This window comes from Trichomonas vaginalis, chromosome III, assembly GCF_026262505.1.
Source record: "Trichomonas vaginalis G3 chromosome III, whole genome shotgun sequence".
Taxonomy (NCBI): domain Eukaryota; phylum Parabasalia; order Trichomonadida; family Trichomonadidae; genus Trichomonas; species Trichomonas vaginalis.
This window is the reverse complement of record NC_067205.1, coordinates 19,224,326-19,239,218: the sequence shown is the minus strand read 5'-3', so window position 1 is coordinate 19,239,218 and position 14,893 is coordinate 19,224,326. Positions and strand designations below refer to the sequence as shown.

Below are 14,893 nucleotides of genomic sequence, written 5' to 3'. Positions count from 1 at the left end.
GTCCGTTATGTATGGTATATCTAAATAATTTCTTTGTGTTTGTTAAAACATTTGAAACAAGTCTTTTAAAACCATCTACAAAATTTCCTGTTTCACCTAATGTTCTTGCAGCATTTACAAGCTCACCCATTCCCGCTTTTGACCCCAAAAACGTCCATATTGCATTTATTTCACTCTGTATAGTTGTCCATTCAGCGAAACTAACACCCGCATTCGCTAAGTTGAAAATGAAATTCAGTGGATCGAACTTAATTCCACCTTCTTTTTCAATTTCAACGAACTCACTAACATGAGATTTTAAATATTCTTTCGTTAAAATTGTTTTCCCCGATGTTATGTCATTAACGAAACTATCACCGTCAAAAGTTAACGAATTCAATTTCGTCGTTGATGCTTTTATTTCATACACCGCTTTATCGATAGTTTTTGGCTCACCTTCTTTAGAAGCATATGAAACATTAATGAATGAATTATATGTATTCGTGAATGAGTTAAAATCAATGATTTTCATTAATGAGCCTTTAATGATTCATTAACTGTCGAATCCCTTAAAACAATTACTGAACTGTCCTTTATGAAAGGTACACTGCAAACCGTCGAGTTTGGATCAAATGCTGTAGTTGGTGCAGGAATATTAATGATATAAGTCATTAAATCATTAAGTGACGTAAATAATGTTGTCGTTTTTGATTTAATTTCTTTAGCATCTGTTATATATGGTAATTTTATTTCTGTAGTTTCTGAATTAAAGATATTCGCTAAAATGTTTTGTAAACTGTTTTGAACAGCTGTGTAAACCGTTGAATCCGGAACTCTTACGATTTCACCGTCCTTAATAAAAGGCATTGTACATGGCGTAGTGCTTGGGTCAAATTTCGGGATTATAATTCAACATATATTCTAATGCTTCATGAACAGACTTATATACTGTTGTGTCGTTCTTCATGACAACTTCACCATTTACAATGAATGGCATTGTACATGGAGTTAAAATAGGGTCAAACTTTTCATAGTCCTTCCATGTTATGTATTTCTCGGTATTTCCATCAGATAACAATATATTTGTCAGTAAGTGTGAGAGAGTATTGACCAAAATATAAACGTTTAGCTCTGTCAGCTTCATACGCATATGCAGCTATACTCATATTTTAATGAGAATAAAATGTTGTTCTATTTGCAAAGTACAGACCCAAACGAATACGGGACAGTAAAGCTACAAACAAACTTAGGTCTACAGAATGAGCCACTTGCATTCAGAATGGTTGACTTCAATACTATCGCTTCATTCGTTATAACAGAAAACAGATTTCATGGAGCTTGAAATAGATGGAAAGAAGCACGAAATAAGATTTCACAATAATGTAGAATATAAGATGGAAACATTAGCTGGAGTGTTAAATGCTCTCATAAATACTACAATAAACAAGGATAACGAAGAAAACTTAATGAATGTTAAACTTATTGCAGGAGTTTTGAAGTTCAGTTATGCGAAGGAGTTTAAGATAACACGAATGAGTCATAGAGTTCAATTCTTTGGGAGCATACCATATGACATTTCCTTTGAAAAGTATTGACAAAACGATTGAGATGAAATCTGTTCCATACGTATGTTATGGCAATTGTTTATACATTGAGTCAAAAATAGCTAATGTCACAGGCATTTCAGGAGTTAATAGTAAAGGTTCAGTAGAATATAATCTTCTGTTATGCAGTCAATTCAATGTTCATTCCAAACGTTCCTGTCATAGCAACTCATTTAGGTAAATGGGTTCGCATTAGTCCTCATAATTTGAAAGACATGCAATTCAGACTTGTTGACTTTCAAGGAGAGCCTGTAGAACTGAAGGCACCAGTGCGAATGACTGTTGAAGTTGACTTTTTAGAAAATATTAAATGCAACAGCTTACAAGAGAACTCAGAGCTAAAAATATAAAGTATGAATGTTATGTATTAGGTCATGAACTTTGGTTATTGCTGTTTGATGAAACAAATGAGTTAGTTATGTCAGTCAAGAGAACAGAAAAAGGCGTCAAAGGCGCCGAGCGCAAAGCGCTATATTGTGTTAGTGAGAACTGCACCAAGTCAATAAGATTAGGTTTGCATTATGAAGATGAGTTCGATACTGTTGAAGAAGTTTTGGACAGATATTACAAATTGCTTTAATTTACTAAAACATATTTCAAACAAAGTTTATATTCTGTTGAAAGTTTTGTATACTCGTTCGAATATTTATACTTAAACTCAACTCCTGTAGTTCCTGGTATTTCAATGATGCGGATGTTACCTATTTTCATGAATGGTGGCGTTTGACCACAGCATTCGATTTCAGGGTCGAGATAGTCAATGACACATTGTTTCCCTGTTATTCGTGATATAACATTTTCAAGGTCCTCCTTTGTTAGAATTATTTGGTTCTTACTTATAAGATTTGTCAAAAGCTTCTTATCGTCTTTGAGTAAAATTGTTTGGTATAACTGAAGAAGGTAATGGTCTACGTTATCTGAAGGATTTGTTTGAACATTTGTGTAAGGGTTGTCGTTGGCTTCTCTTGAAAGAATTTGGTCCAGTGGTGGATACTCTAACTTAACATCTGATGTAGCGTTAGCGTTTGAAGCTGAGTTTAAATTCACGGATTTCAGTTCTGGTTCTTTTTCTTTCAAACACTCTGAACTATAGTTCTTTATGACAATATTGTTTGTCGTTCGTGAGTCAACATTTGATGTTGGTTCAATTGGAACATTAACGGCACCAGCTAAGATGGATTTGCTTCTCATTTCATATAGAATAAAAACCTTTTATATGTATGAAATGAACAATATACTCGACAAGGGTTTGAATGTAAAGCTAACGAATGAAAATATTGTTGAATTCACTGAGACAGGTGCTGTGTATAAAGATGTAGAACTACTGAACAAAAGAGCTAAGGGAAGAAGCAGGAACATGAACAAAGGGTGGAAGCCTATAAAAATTTATGTCAATGATGGCTCAGGAGGTTCAAACATAAAGTATGCAGAAAGTTATAGAGTTTATGCTCTCAAAGGTGAAAAGCCTTCATTTAAGAACAGCTATTCTAACGCATATCCTCAAAAGTTAACGGATGGGGAAGTGGATGATATGAATGACAGCAAAAATATTAACAGAAATGGCGACAGAGATGCATGGAATTTGTTTACCATCAGTCAATTGAAGGTTAAACTTTAAAACAATGTTGGTCGTTCCCATGGAATATTTTGACTTTAATGGTATTAGTCATGATATGAATCTCAAGGTATGAACGAGGAGAGATGAGAGACTTATATGCTTCCCAAATTTCTTCAAAAGGTAATGTTATACCTGACTGTTTCCAAATGAGTTCAATATCATAACGTGAGAAACCTTGAAAGATAACGAAGTCAGTTATGAGACGTTTTATGTTTAAAGCTAAAAACCTCCATGTTTGCATAAGTATTGCTACAGTTAAGTGGTAATGTCTGACTTTAGTAATGATGTTAGCTAATGGTGAGTCTGGTTTTGACACTAAACCTTTACCAGCGAAGTCGTCACAAACGAGCAGAGTGTTTGAAGGATACTTTTTGAAGGGGTATTTTGAAAGTTTTGATAGAATGTAGTTTGTCAGTCGTTTCATATCGTAAACTCCTGAGTACTGACGTAAGTGGTGTTTGTCAATAATTCTTTCCATCTCCTCAGAAGTCTTTTGCATTCCTGACTGTATGAACTCTACAATAGCATAATATTTCCTCTTACGTCGAATGTAACGTTGAAGAAATTCAATGAGTTCACTGTCTGGAACTTTAACGACAGAGGCTTGAACTTTTGACATAAATGTTTTCGCTGTTGAGTCCATAGAGTCTGAAGTTGCTGATATAATGATTTGGTCATAATATGAGTCGTTTCCTAAACGCTCTGTTATGAGTATATGACGAATGAGGTTAAATGTCTTACCTGAACCCATCTTTCCACAATAGAAATAAACACCATTTGAACAGAACTCATAGTCCTTACTGAAAGGAAGAATGAGAGAAGAGTTAAGTTTGTCTGTAGTTTCATTCATGTCTTCATCTACGTCATGTATTAAATGCTTCATTTTATCTCCATTAAAAATGCAAGTCAGAAATATTCAGAACATAGCACCGAGTCTAACTGACAAGAGTATAAAGATATACTATGAACATGTTATGATGAAACCTACCAAAATTCAAGAAAGTCAGTATACTTATGAATATCCAAGACACTGGGTAGAGTATGTAGGAGGTGAGAAAGCTATTGAAATAAGACAGGTTCGAAGTATTCCAGCAGGAAGAACAATATTATTGAAGAACTTTAATGTTTTGAGGTATAATGATGAAACAAAGAAGCAAGATAGTTTTCCTGTTGCTGTGTATGTGAACCTAGACACAGGAGATGACATGAAAGTTTTTAACACAAAGCTTCAAACGGTAGTGAGAGAACAACTGACTGCGGAAGGACACCCATTACCTTCAGAAGTTAGCATAGCATATAATTTTGAAACAAACTCAATAGATTTTAAAGTCATCTCTGCAAAGAAGTCAGGTTTTACATTTAATGAAGCAGATGTATATTCGAATGAAAACTTCAAAGCTATCGCATGGTTAGATAATGACGATTGCTTTAAGAAAATATTTAAATTCAGTGACTCAACGATGTCAATAGATGACCTTCGTGGAATGTTACCATCGACGTTTACAGTTGAAGGTTCAGCAGGATTGCTTACAAGATTGTCAATTGGTGGTATTTGGTCTCGTGAGAACATTGTTATAAAATCCAGTATAAGTGAATTTGCTGAAGAATCTATATTATGTCTTTCAAACTACATGTATTCGCCACCGAAGCATTATAGTATAACAAACTTTGTCAGTAAGTTTAACATAAGACTTGTCGAACCTTCTTCAATGAAAGATGTTGTGCTACCTAAAGATGGAAAGGATGGACTCATTATTGAAATGATTTTAATAGCATATTAAATGAGCTTGTTCTTGAAGGTCATTCATGATGAAATAACTGTTGTAGAAGATGTTAGCAATTGTTCAGACATTTTGAAGCGAATAGATGATATAAGAAAGAAGTTTATGAAGCCGCAACGCGGCGAGGACGAAGTCCATGAGAATGTTTATGTTTCATTGACTTTCTCCAGTAAAGAGAACTTTTATGAGATAATATTGAAGAGAGATGATTTTAATATGGTGTAAATGGTAGCTTGGGCAGCTTTAGGCGCAATGGGAACAAAAGCATTAGCATTTGGAGCAAAAGCACTTGGAGCTTATGACGCAGTAAATAAAATGAGTGGAGGAAGAGTTTCGAAGACATTAGATGCAAATAAAGGAAAGATTGGAGGCTGGGTTGCAAAGAAGTTAAGATTAAATAAAATAGGGCTCATAAATAAAGCATCCAATTTGGTTGCGACTGAGTCAGAAAATGCTTTAGGAAAGGACGATGAGTTTGCAAAACACGCAAAAGACTTTAATGACCAGATGAAAGGTGAAACAATGCATTTAAATAGATTCGATGGAACTAAAGAAAATGTTTCTTCTCCACCAGTAGTTCTTCCGTATGGTCCCTATGGAATGTATGGAAACCCTTACGAAAGACCATTTGACCCATTGACTGGTGGAAGTAACTGGTATCATTACGGACGAAGAAGAAAGACAGTCAAGTTGGAGACAGACGTGAAGAAAGCAACTAAAAAGAAACCAAGGAAGAGAGTTATAAAGTAATGAATTCAACAGGGTGAAAAAAGAGGTGAAAAAAGAGGTGAGATTTCACCACTTCACCTAAATTTATTTTTGTGCTATGTTTTCATACGTGTGAGGGTGGTGATATCATTAATTTTTAAGTTTATTTTTTATTTTATTTTTATATAAATGACGAAAACTATTGAGATAATAAACTACAACGGTCATGAGTTCAAGAATTTGTTCTTCGTTCCTCGTGAAAATACATTCTATCAGATACGAGGGAGAAAGGGTAAAGTTAGTTTGAGCGTTTATGAAGGAATGAAGAATGGAAAGTTTATACAAGCATACGATACAAACGGTAAACGTGTTTCATTAGCTTTGTCAAAACTTACTAACATTCATTTTGACAGTGATTTTGACTCTGACGATTGGAGCGACAGCAGCGATACTGAAGAATATGAACTATTGTGTGAAGCACAGCAATGGGAAGAGTTGCAATACTTTTGTAAGTGAGAACGTTTATTTTTACAGTAGTAAGGTGAAGTGGTTGGCGGCTTTATAAATATTTAAGGTTAAGTTGGTGTTTGTGTTTGTGTTGTAAAATATACGTTAACGGTTTTGTAAAGTGTCAAATTCACAAGTATTGCGTACGGCGGAACGCAGTGCCTCCGTACACGACTTAGGTATACTAACTTCAGTAGCACCATTACAAACAAATTTAAGAATTTTGTCTTCATTACTATAAACACTTCCATTGTATGAAATAAATGTTGAATCTTGATTACGAATAGTGATGTTGTTCAAACTATCACATCCTGTGAAAATATCTAATGGAAGACTACTGATAGAATTAAATGTAACACTTCCTAAATTTATGCATCCTGTGAATGCACCACTGACTATATTAACATTTTCTGATTCAAATATAACTGTCTTAAGCTTTTTGCACTGCTCAAAAACTTGTGTTTGAACATTATTCAATGATTTAGGAAGAGTGATTGATTCAATAATTGTTCGTGTGAAACAATTTCGTTCAATTGTATTTAATGAACTGTTCTCTGAGAATATAATTGTTTTCAAATTAATTGAATCTGTAAAACAACTATATTCGATCTTTCGAATTGATGAACAAAGAATAACTTCTTCTAATGATTTACAACCAATAAAACATTGATCATCGATACTTTCGAGAGAACATGTTTCTAAGAATATAGCTCGAACAATATTAGTATATGCAAATGATTGTGATTCAATAGATTGTGTTCCATTGAATACAATATCATTGATTGATGCAGAATAAAATGTATGACTTGATAAGGTAATTGGTCCATATTCAAAAGTAATGTTTTTCGATAAACTTTCTCGAAATGCAAATTTAAAGATTTTAGTTACGCTTTTGAAATGAATATCAGAAACATTTGTATTTGTAAATGCATACTGGCGGATTTCAGAAATATTACTTTGGATTGTGATATATTTAAGTTTAGAACATGATGAAAAACAATAATCATTGATGATATTGACTTCTTCTCTTAATGTTACTGACTCAATTCCTCCTGGAACTGCAAATGCAGTTTGATATTTATTTCGATAAATGACACCTTCGTAATAATCATAAATGGATCCATCTTCAAATTCTATTTCTGTCAAATCTGGAACAGATTGAACTAACTGTTCACTTAATATCATATTTCGTGGGAAATGAACTGACGTCAAATCATTTTGTAAATAAAAACATTCTGTTATGAGTGCATTTGTGAGCATTTTAGATGAAAATTTGTAATTTGCTGTTTCAACGATGATAAAGTGTTGAAGTTTAGGACATCCGTTGAAGCATCCTATTTCTAAGAATGTTAAATTACTATTAATATATACTGTCGTCAAACTCGGAGAAGGATTGAGTGAGTTTGCAGATAAATTTGTAGATTTAGGTAAATTTAGAGATATTATGTTTGTGTCTGAAAAACCTCGTGTGTCAACAAATTCGAGTTCTGAATCTTCTGCAAATGTTATATTTGTAATATATCTTGAACCTTGAAATGTACTACTTTGAATAACTCTAACTGATTTAGGAATAAATATATTAGGTGCTCTTACATATCCGAAAATTGTATTATTTAATGTTGTCATCTTCGATTTCGGATCAAATTCTATTGTTTCATAAAATCCATCATAGAAAGGACCAATACCATTTCGCACAACATTAATGAATTTGAGCAATAATACTGATATGATAGAGTTTGCATATGAATTAAATGAATAGTAACCAGAATTCCAAATTAAATTTCTATTTTTTTTATCAAAGATTTGAATTTCAATGTATGAAAAATCAATGTCTCTAGAAAGACAGCCATAATATTTTAATTCATTATCAGAATTGCTTATTTGAACATGCTTCTCTTCTTATTGTGAACTAAAAGATTTAACTGATTGAGTATTAAACTATAATAAAAAAAAAAAAAAAAAAAAGGGTAGTGGGGCCTCCAGGCACTTCGTGCCCTCTAGCCCTGAAGATGTTTAGTATAACTTTGTCCGGACAAGTAAGGGTCTATCGTCGCTACAGGAAAAGTTACAGGCGTTCCAAGGAAGTATACTTTGAGAAGCCTTCTTCTGGGTCGAAAACATTATATAATGTTTCGCTTTTCACAAATTATATATGTTTTCATGTTTTGTCATGACTTCTTCGTATATGTTTTGTCATGACTTCTTCGTATATGTTTTTGTCATGATTTCATCGTAAATGTTTTGTCAAGACTTCTTCGTAAATGTTTTGAAGAACTGAAGGTGTCACCAGGTCCCTCGGTCCCTCGGTCCCTCGGTCAACTAACATCTTTTTGAAAATGGTGACAACATGACATTTTGACAACAGTCCAGGAAATAAACTTCTCCTTCGTAAATGTTTTGTCACTTTTCTGTCACTTTTCAGGAAAAAACATTTTTATTATTATATATAAATGAATTTTACAAAACCACCGTTACCCTTCTTTGGAAATAAGAGTAGATGTAAAGATATTCTATTGAGAGAACTTAAGAAACTACCGAATGGTCTAACATTTGTAGATTTGTTCGGTGGAAGTTTCTATATATCCCATTTGTGCCATACAATATTCCCAGACTCAAAGATTATATGCAATGACTTCGACAACTATATGGACCGTCTCAAACATATACCAGACACAAACAATAGTGATGCGAAAAATTCCCAAACATATGGGGTTTCTCATATCCCGTCCCCTATCGTTTCCCCAATTCAATTTTTTTTTTGGAATTTTATTTTTTTTCCCGCCCATTTGAATTAAAAATGGGCGATTTTCGTTAATGTGATTGAAATATCATAAAATTAATACGTATTTTAGCTAATAATTCTATTTTTATACAATATTCTCTCATTAAATCAACATTTTTTTCTAATTTTAATTTTTAATTTTTAATTTCTTCATAATTTTAGCGATTTATGCTCATTATTAGCAAATAAATAATATATATAATATACTTATTTCATTTTATTCAGATAGGTCTTTGGGATTGGGATACCTTGTCCAAATTCAGAGGAAGTTTGAGAGGTTGGGATGGGGTAGCCCATATTCAATTATCCCAAGTGTACTCCACAAATTTAAAATTATATTATATTATTGATGACATATCTAAATTTATAGATAAAAATTTCAATGTGTACACAATTTTTTTTGAGAAAATTCTTTTTTTTACTTATTTTCATTCATAAAAGCTCACGTGAACTTAATTAACAACTGAGACATTTCCTATGAAATCATTTAATGCCGTCAAAATAGACATGTCTAAGCTGTTTTGAGTGACTTTCGCTCGATGTCTGATGCAATATCAGACATCGAGCGAAAGTCTCTCATATTGGCAACACATCCATACGATCAATACTATAGCTACGAATTACAAGCCTGTTTGGGCAATTTTTGGCCGAGTTCTGATTTTTCATTAGATCTCGAGCGAAAGTCTCTCAAATTGGCAACACATCCATACGATCAATACTATAGCTACGAATTACAAGCCTGTTTGGGCAATTTTTGGCCGAGTTCTGATTTTTCATTAGATCTCGAGCGAAAGTCTCTCAAATTGGCTGCCAGTTCATAAGAGTGAAACTCTAGCTACAAATTAGAAGCTTGCTTGAGAGACTCTCGCTCGCGTTGGGATCTGCATCAGAACTCGAACGAAAGCCTCTCAAAGTGGTAAGACCTGCTCATTGTTGAGCAGGAGCTGCGTAATGTGTTCGAGTAGAGTGAGGCTCTTCTAAGATCTTCCTTGTGATTGGAAGAAATTAGAAGAGTCTCACTCTACTATTTTGTAATTGTATGCCCTGGCCTTTGAGTGACCAGGGCTGCGTAATGTGTTCGAGTAGAGTGAGGCTCTTCTAAGATCTTCCTTGTGATTGGAAGAAATTAGAAGAGTCTCACTCTACTATTTTGTAATTGTATGCCCTGGCCTTTGAGTGACCAGGGCTGCGTAATGTGTTCGAGTAGAGTGAGGCTCTTCTAAGATCTTCCTTGTGATTGGAAGAAATTAGAAGAGTCTCACTCTACTATTTTGTAATTGTATGCCCTGGCCTTTGAGTGACCAGGGCTGCGTAATGAATTCGAGTAGGATTGTACAATAGCTCGGCAAACGCCGAGCAAATTGATATAAACGTACATCCCACAAAAAATGGATTGTCAAAATTTATCCCAAATTTTACAAAACCGCAGCGGTTATGACATCCCAGGGCTAAAAAAATTCGGAAACTCGCATCTCTACAAACAATATATTGAAAGAGTTAAAAGAAAAGATACCTATAGGTAAGATGGAACGTATACCATTAGATAAGAAAAATATTGTGAGAGAGGTTTTGAAAAAAGCAGAATATATAGACTGGGATAGTATATCTGCTAGACTATTATATAGTGGTTCTATAAGAGTTCATGACATTGAAACACTTATGTCAAATGTTTTATATCTTAACTATACAAATGTTTTCAAAGAGGACATAGAAAAATATATTGAGGGTATAGAGTTTGTGAGATGTCATTGGACAGAGTTGTATGAAAAATATAAAGACAAGGAAAATGTTTTCTTTATAGTGGACCCGCCGTTCTATAACACATGGGATTTTCAATACCAAGTAGACTGGACTTTGAGAGACTCTTTAGAAACTTTAGACGTTTTACATAACTGTCCATGCTTTTACTTTACATCCGATAAAAGTGGTTTGGAAACCGTTATGAGATGGTTAGAGGACATACATGACTATGAGTTTAGATATGACAAGATAGAATATGAGAGAGGTCCTATAAACCGGAGAAAGTGTCATAACAAAGAAATTTTATTAGTAAGTAAATGTGGTTTGAAATAGGACTACTTGTTTTAGGTTTTTTCCATTGTGTCATTTATTTATTTGACGTGGCAGAAAAGTACAGAGAATATGAAGATGAACCAATGCCTGCAAATGTTCAGCATATGTACTCGTAAGAGATATTTTTATCTAATATTAAATGGACGCACAGAACTTAGCGAATGCACAGCAACCTGGACAACCAAACCCAGAGAATATTCCAAATGAAGTTAGAATACAAACTGCAATGGCAAACTATGGTCAAGTGCCAACAGATGTACAAATGCAAACTGCCATGTCAAATGACGCTGCGTTAGGTTTGCCACCATGGTATGCAAATATGAGATGGAAAGAGTTTTATACAAACCCTGAAGTGGGATATAAACAACTTTATGCAGATGACGCGAACACAGGAGTTGACCCAGAATATGTTTTCTACCAGAGGAGAAACAGAATGTATGAGCTCCAGTTAAAGAATGCTATGGAACTCAACAGGAAACGTAAGAGACTAGGCGGACATTAGATTTTTACATATAGTAAAATGGGTTTCTTCAGTAGTATTGGAAACTTCTTCAGAAGAGTCGGAAGAGGTATATGGAATGGAATAAAAACCGTAGGAAGAGGAATTTGGAACGGAGTCAAAAATATTGGTAAAAGAGTAGGTCAGTTCGTTGGTATTATACCTAAAGACCCTGAACCAGAAGAACAAGCTCCTGTTATACAACAGCCTGAACCTGCACCACAGTCAAGTTGGCAACCACAACCGGTATATTAAAAAATTATATTTTTACCGTTCGATAGTAGTTGTATATGAAACTAAGTTCTAAGTAAAACGCATGGTATAATGGAATTATTCTCTTTCTTCCATCTGTTGTAAACCATACTTGAAAGTCTGAAATACTTCCACTCGGCGGTTCATATAGCTTTGTAGGTTTTTCGTAAAAGTCATTTGCCAAGCATAAGAAAGAGTTTTGTGCACCAGAAAATGAAGCATGAACGATAATAGCATCTGAGTCGAAAACATTTTCATATGTTCCATTAGGGTTTTCGACTTCATAAAAGTCCGGGTGTACTGGATATGCTGCAGGCTGATTTAACATCCTCAGAAATCTATACCATGCCAAGTTGTTATATTTTGTAGAAATATAAACGTTTTCTCCAAGGTCTTCTATTCTATTGATTTTAACAGTTGCATTTTTCCTGTCATATATAATATCGAGATGGTACTCTCCCTCGTCAATGTTATACTGGTTTGCATATTCGATATAGATGTCGTTTATTTTTTCTTGAAAAGCTTGAAGAGTTGTTTCTAAGTTTACAAGCAAATTCACTTGTAAAAGTTTTCCCTGTTCAAATTTCTCATACATACGTTTTTCTTTGTTATAGTATCGAACTTCAAAACCGACTGTAAATGGGAAACCATGTATGGCTTCTGAAATGAACTTCATTCTACGAAAGCCAATAGCTTTTGTGACAGATGGGTCTCTTAACCATCTTAACGGGTAGTCAAAACGATAGCCTTCATGCTTTACGGTCTCTGTCTCAAACTTTTGACCGACATTCGTAAAAAGTTCATCTAATGGTTTAGTTGTAGCAACTCTTGAATTTTCTTTTTCTATTGAAAGCATATTTTATCTAGAATAAAAATGTCAAATGAAACAGCGTCTATGAGAGAAATACAACACAACCGACAACTCATTATACAAGCTCTAAATAAGAACACAACAAACTTTTCAAACTATTCTAAGATATCTGAGTCATTGAAAGAAGGAAACTTAAAACTGACATTAAACCCAATGACAGATGAGTTTCTGTTTCAAGACAATAAGAACCATACTGTTTGTATAAATCCAACAAAAGGAACTTTAAACGAGAAACCTATAAAAGAACTTCTTTTGAAAGCAGATGTTGACAACAAAGCTGACAAAACATATGTAGACGATGCAATAGCAAAAGAAGAAGAAAGAGCTGACAAAGCTTATGCAACAAAAGAACATACTCATCCTGAACTAGCAGACAAAACATATGTTGACAATAAAATGTCAAGTGAAGTGACAAGAGCTGAAAACGAATATTCTAAAAAGACTCATACACATACCATTGCAAATATTACAAACTTACAAGAAACCTTAAACAGGAAAAGTGCCGTTGGACATACACATTCTATATCTGAAATAACAGACTTAAAACGTTAGCCTTGAAAAGAAAGCAGATAAAACATATGTTAACGATGAGTTAGCATATGTGGCTAGTAAGTTAGAGAAGAAAGCAGATAAGGAATATGTGGATGAAAAAGATAACGAAATGAAAGAAAGGGTTGACTGGTACCATGAATGGACATCGAAGATTTTAAAAAGTAAAGCCGATACAGGATGGGTTTCAGGATGTTTAGACCTTAAAGCAGATAAAACATATGTTAACGATGAGTTAGAGAAGAAAGCAAATAAGACTCATACACATACAAGTTTTACAACTTTTACAGCAGATGATATTACACTAAACACAACCTTGCCAAGTAAAGCTCCAACAATACCACCGGCAACAAGTCTTGTAGATACTTGATATCTAATGACAATAGTATTATACATCTAAGACAGGAACTCAATGTGCTTAAACAAATTTTGCCGAATCTTATTTACCCGGTTGGCTCTATTTATACGTCAATGAACTCTACCAGACCAGAAGTAGTACTTGGTTTTGGAACTTGGACTCAAATAGTCGACAGGTTTTTGTATTGTGCAAACTTTCAAAGGAAACAGGTGGAAGTAAAACGATTTCAGGTGCAAATTTACCTGCGCACAGTCACTACGTAAGTTTAACTACATCTCGAGAAGGTGGGCATAGGCATAAATATTGGGATTGGACAGGAATGACAAAAGGTAAAGGATATGATGTTAAAGACAACGTTCAGTTTGCTATAAATTGTTACTTGGATAACACTGAGGTAGGAGGAGACCATACACATTTCGTTTCAGGGTATACGCAAACAACGGGACAAAGTAAAGACTACATGCCACCTTACATGACAGTTTACGCATGGTATAGAAATGCTTAGTCGTCATTTTCAACTTCTTTAGCATATTCGTCAGGAGTTGTCTTATATTTGTTAGGAACTGTCTTTGAAAGTATACCACCTTGAACTTTGACAAGTTTGAAACGAGGTCTGACAATAGTAGTTTTATCTTCTGCTTGCAGTCTGTACATTTTGCCATGTTTGCCTAAAACTTCATAATATTCTCTTGTATACTTTCTTCTATTTTTACGAACACGAATGTGAGTACCTGTCGGGTTCCCATTGTTGTCATAGTCAATAGTATTTTCATATGGGTCGCGTTTAGGTATTTCTATTTTTACTTTGTCACCTTTCTGAAGTTTGAAGCCCGGCATTCTTGCTTGTTTGTCTCTTTTGACTAAATTATTAAATATATAGTCTTTCTCTAAGTCAGGGTTGTTTTTCATTTCTTCGGGGGAGTGGTTTCCCAAACCTTTTTGTTTACGGTTATTGTAAATATTTAAAACTTGTCTCATCTTTGCCATGGAGAAGTGTCTATATTTGTCGTCATATGACATTTCATTTGCTTCACCACCTTGTGGTTGGTTTAAGTCTCTTAACATTTTTATACAACCGTCAATGACACCAAGAGCAGAATGGTTTTGGTCGACAATGAAATATTGGTTTACATTTTTTGAACGCAGATAGTTTTTAATATCATCTGATTTGAAAGAACTTTCACAGTCAGATGTCAGTTTTGTTGGATGGTATTTGTCAACGAATATTGTCAAAGCTGCTAAGATATCTAAAATATTTTTGGACTGTAATGGTATGGCTTCACAGTATCTTGTGTTTTGACCAACAAATATT

General features: G+C 34.1%; 4 protein-coding genes and 2 pseudogenes across 6 annotated transcripts, besides 2 other annotated features; 3 read left to right on the top strand and 3 right to left on the bottom strand.

Moving 5' to 3' along the window:
- Window positions 1-6,387: part of a mobile genetic element that runs on past the window's edge.
- Window positions 93-651, bottom strand: TVAGG3_0729360 (annotated as a pseudogene). The gene has a single exon. A coding segment is annotated over exon 1 (559 nt).
- TVAGG3_0729350 (uncharacterized protein) lies at window positions 4,050-4,982 on the top strand (the record flags this gene model as incomplete). The annotated part of the gene is made up of 1 exon (XM_051244445.1): window positions 4,050-4,982. The coding sequence occupies one exon, from the start codon at window positions 4,050-4,052 to the stop codon at window positions 4,980-4,982; it is 933 nt and encodes a 310-aa protein (XP_051091032.1).
- Window positions 6,388-11,191: 4,804 nt separating the features above from the next.
- Window positions 11,192-11,554, top strand: TVAGG3_0729330 (uncharacterized protein; the record flags this gene model as incomplete). The annotated part of the gene is made up of 1 exon (XM_051244444.1): window positions 11,192-11,554. One exon carries the CDS (start codon window positions 11,192-11,194, stop codon window positions 11,552-11,554), a length of 363 nt encoding a protein of 120 aa, XP_051091031.1.
- An 18-nt stretch (window positions 11,555-11,572) lies between these two features.
- On the top strand, window positions 11,573-11,806 carry TVAGG3_0729320 (serine threonine-protein phosphatase family; the record flags this gene model as incomplete). Its single annotated transcript, XM_001319295.2, has 1 exon — window positions 11,573-11,806. The coding sequence occupies one exon, from the start codon at window positions 11,573-11,575 to the stop codon at window positions 11,804-11,806; it is 234 nt and encodes a 77-aa protein (XP_001319330.2).
- A 4-nt stretch (window positions 11,807-11,810) lies between these two features.
- Window positions 11,811-12,525, bottom strand: TVAGG3_0729310 (annotated as a pseudogene). Its single transcript has one exon. A coding segment is annotated over exon 1 (715 nt).
- Window positions 12,526-13,112: 587 nt separating this feature from the next.
- Window positions 13,113-14,893: part of a mobile genetic element that runs on past the window's edge.
- Window positions 14,083-14,646, bottom strand: TVAGG3_0729300 (uncharacterized protein; the record flags this gene model as incomplete). Its single annotated transcript, XM_051244443.1, has 1 exon — window positions 14,083-14,646. The coding sequence occupies one exon, from the start codon at window positions 14,644-14,646 to the stop codon at window positions 14,083-14,085; it is 564 nt and encodes a 187-aa protein (XP_051091030.1).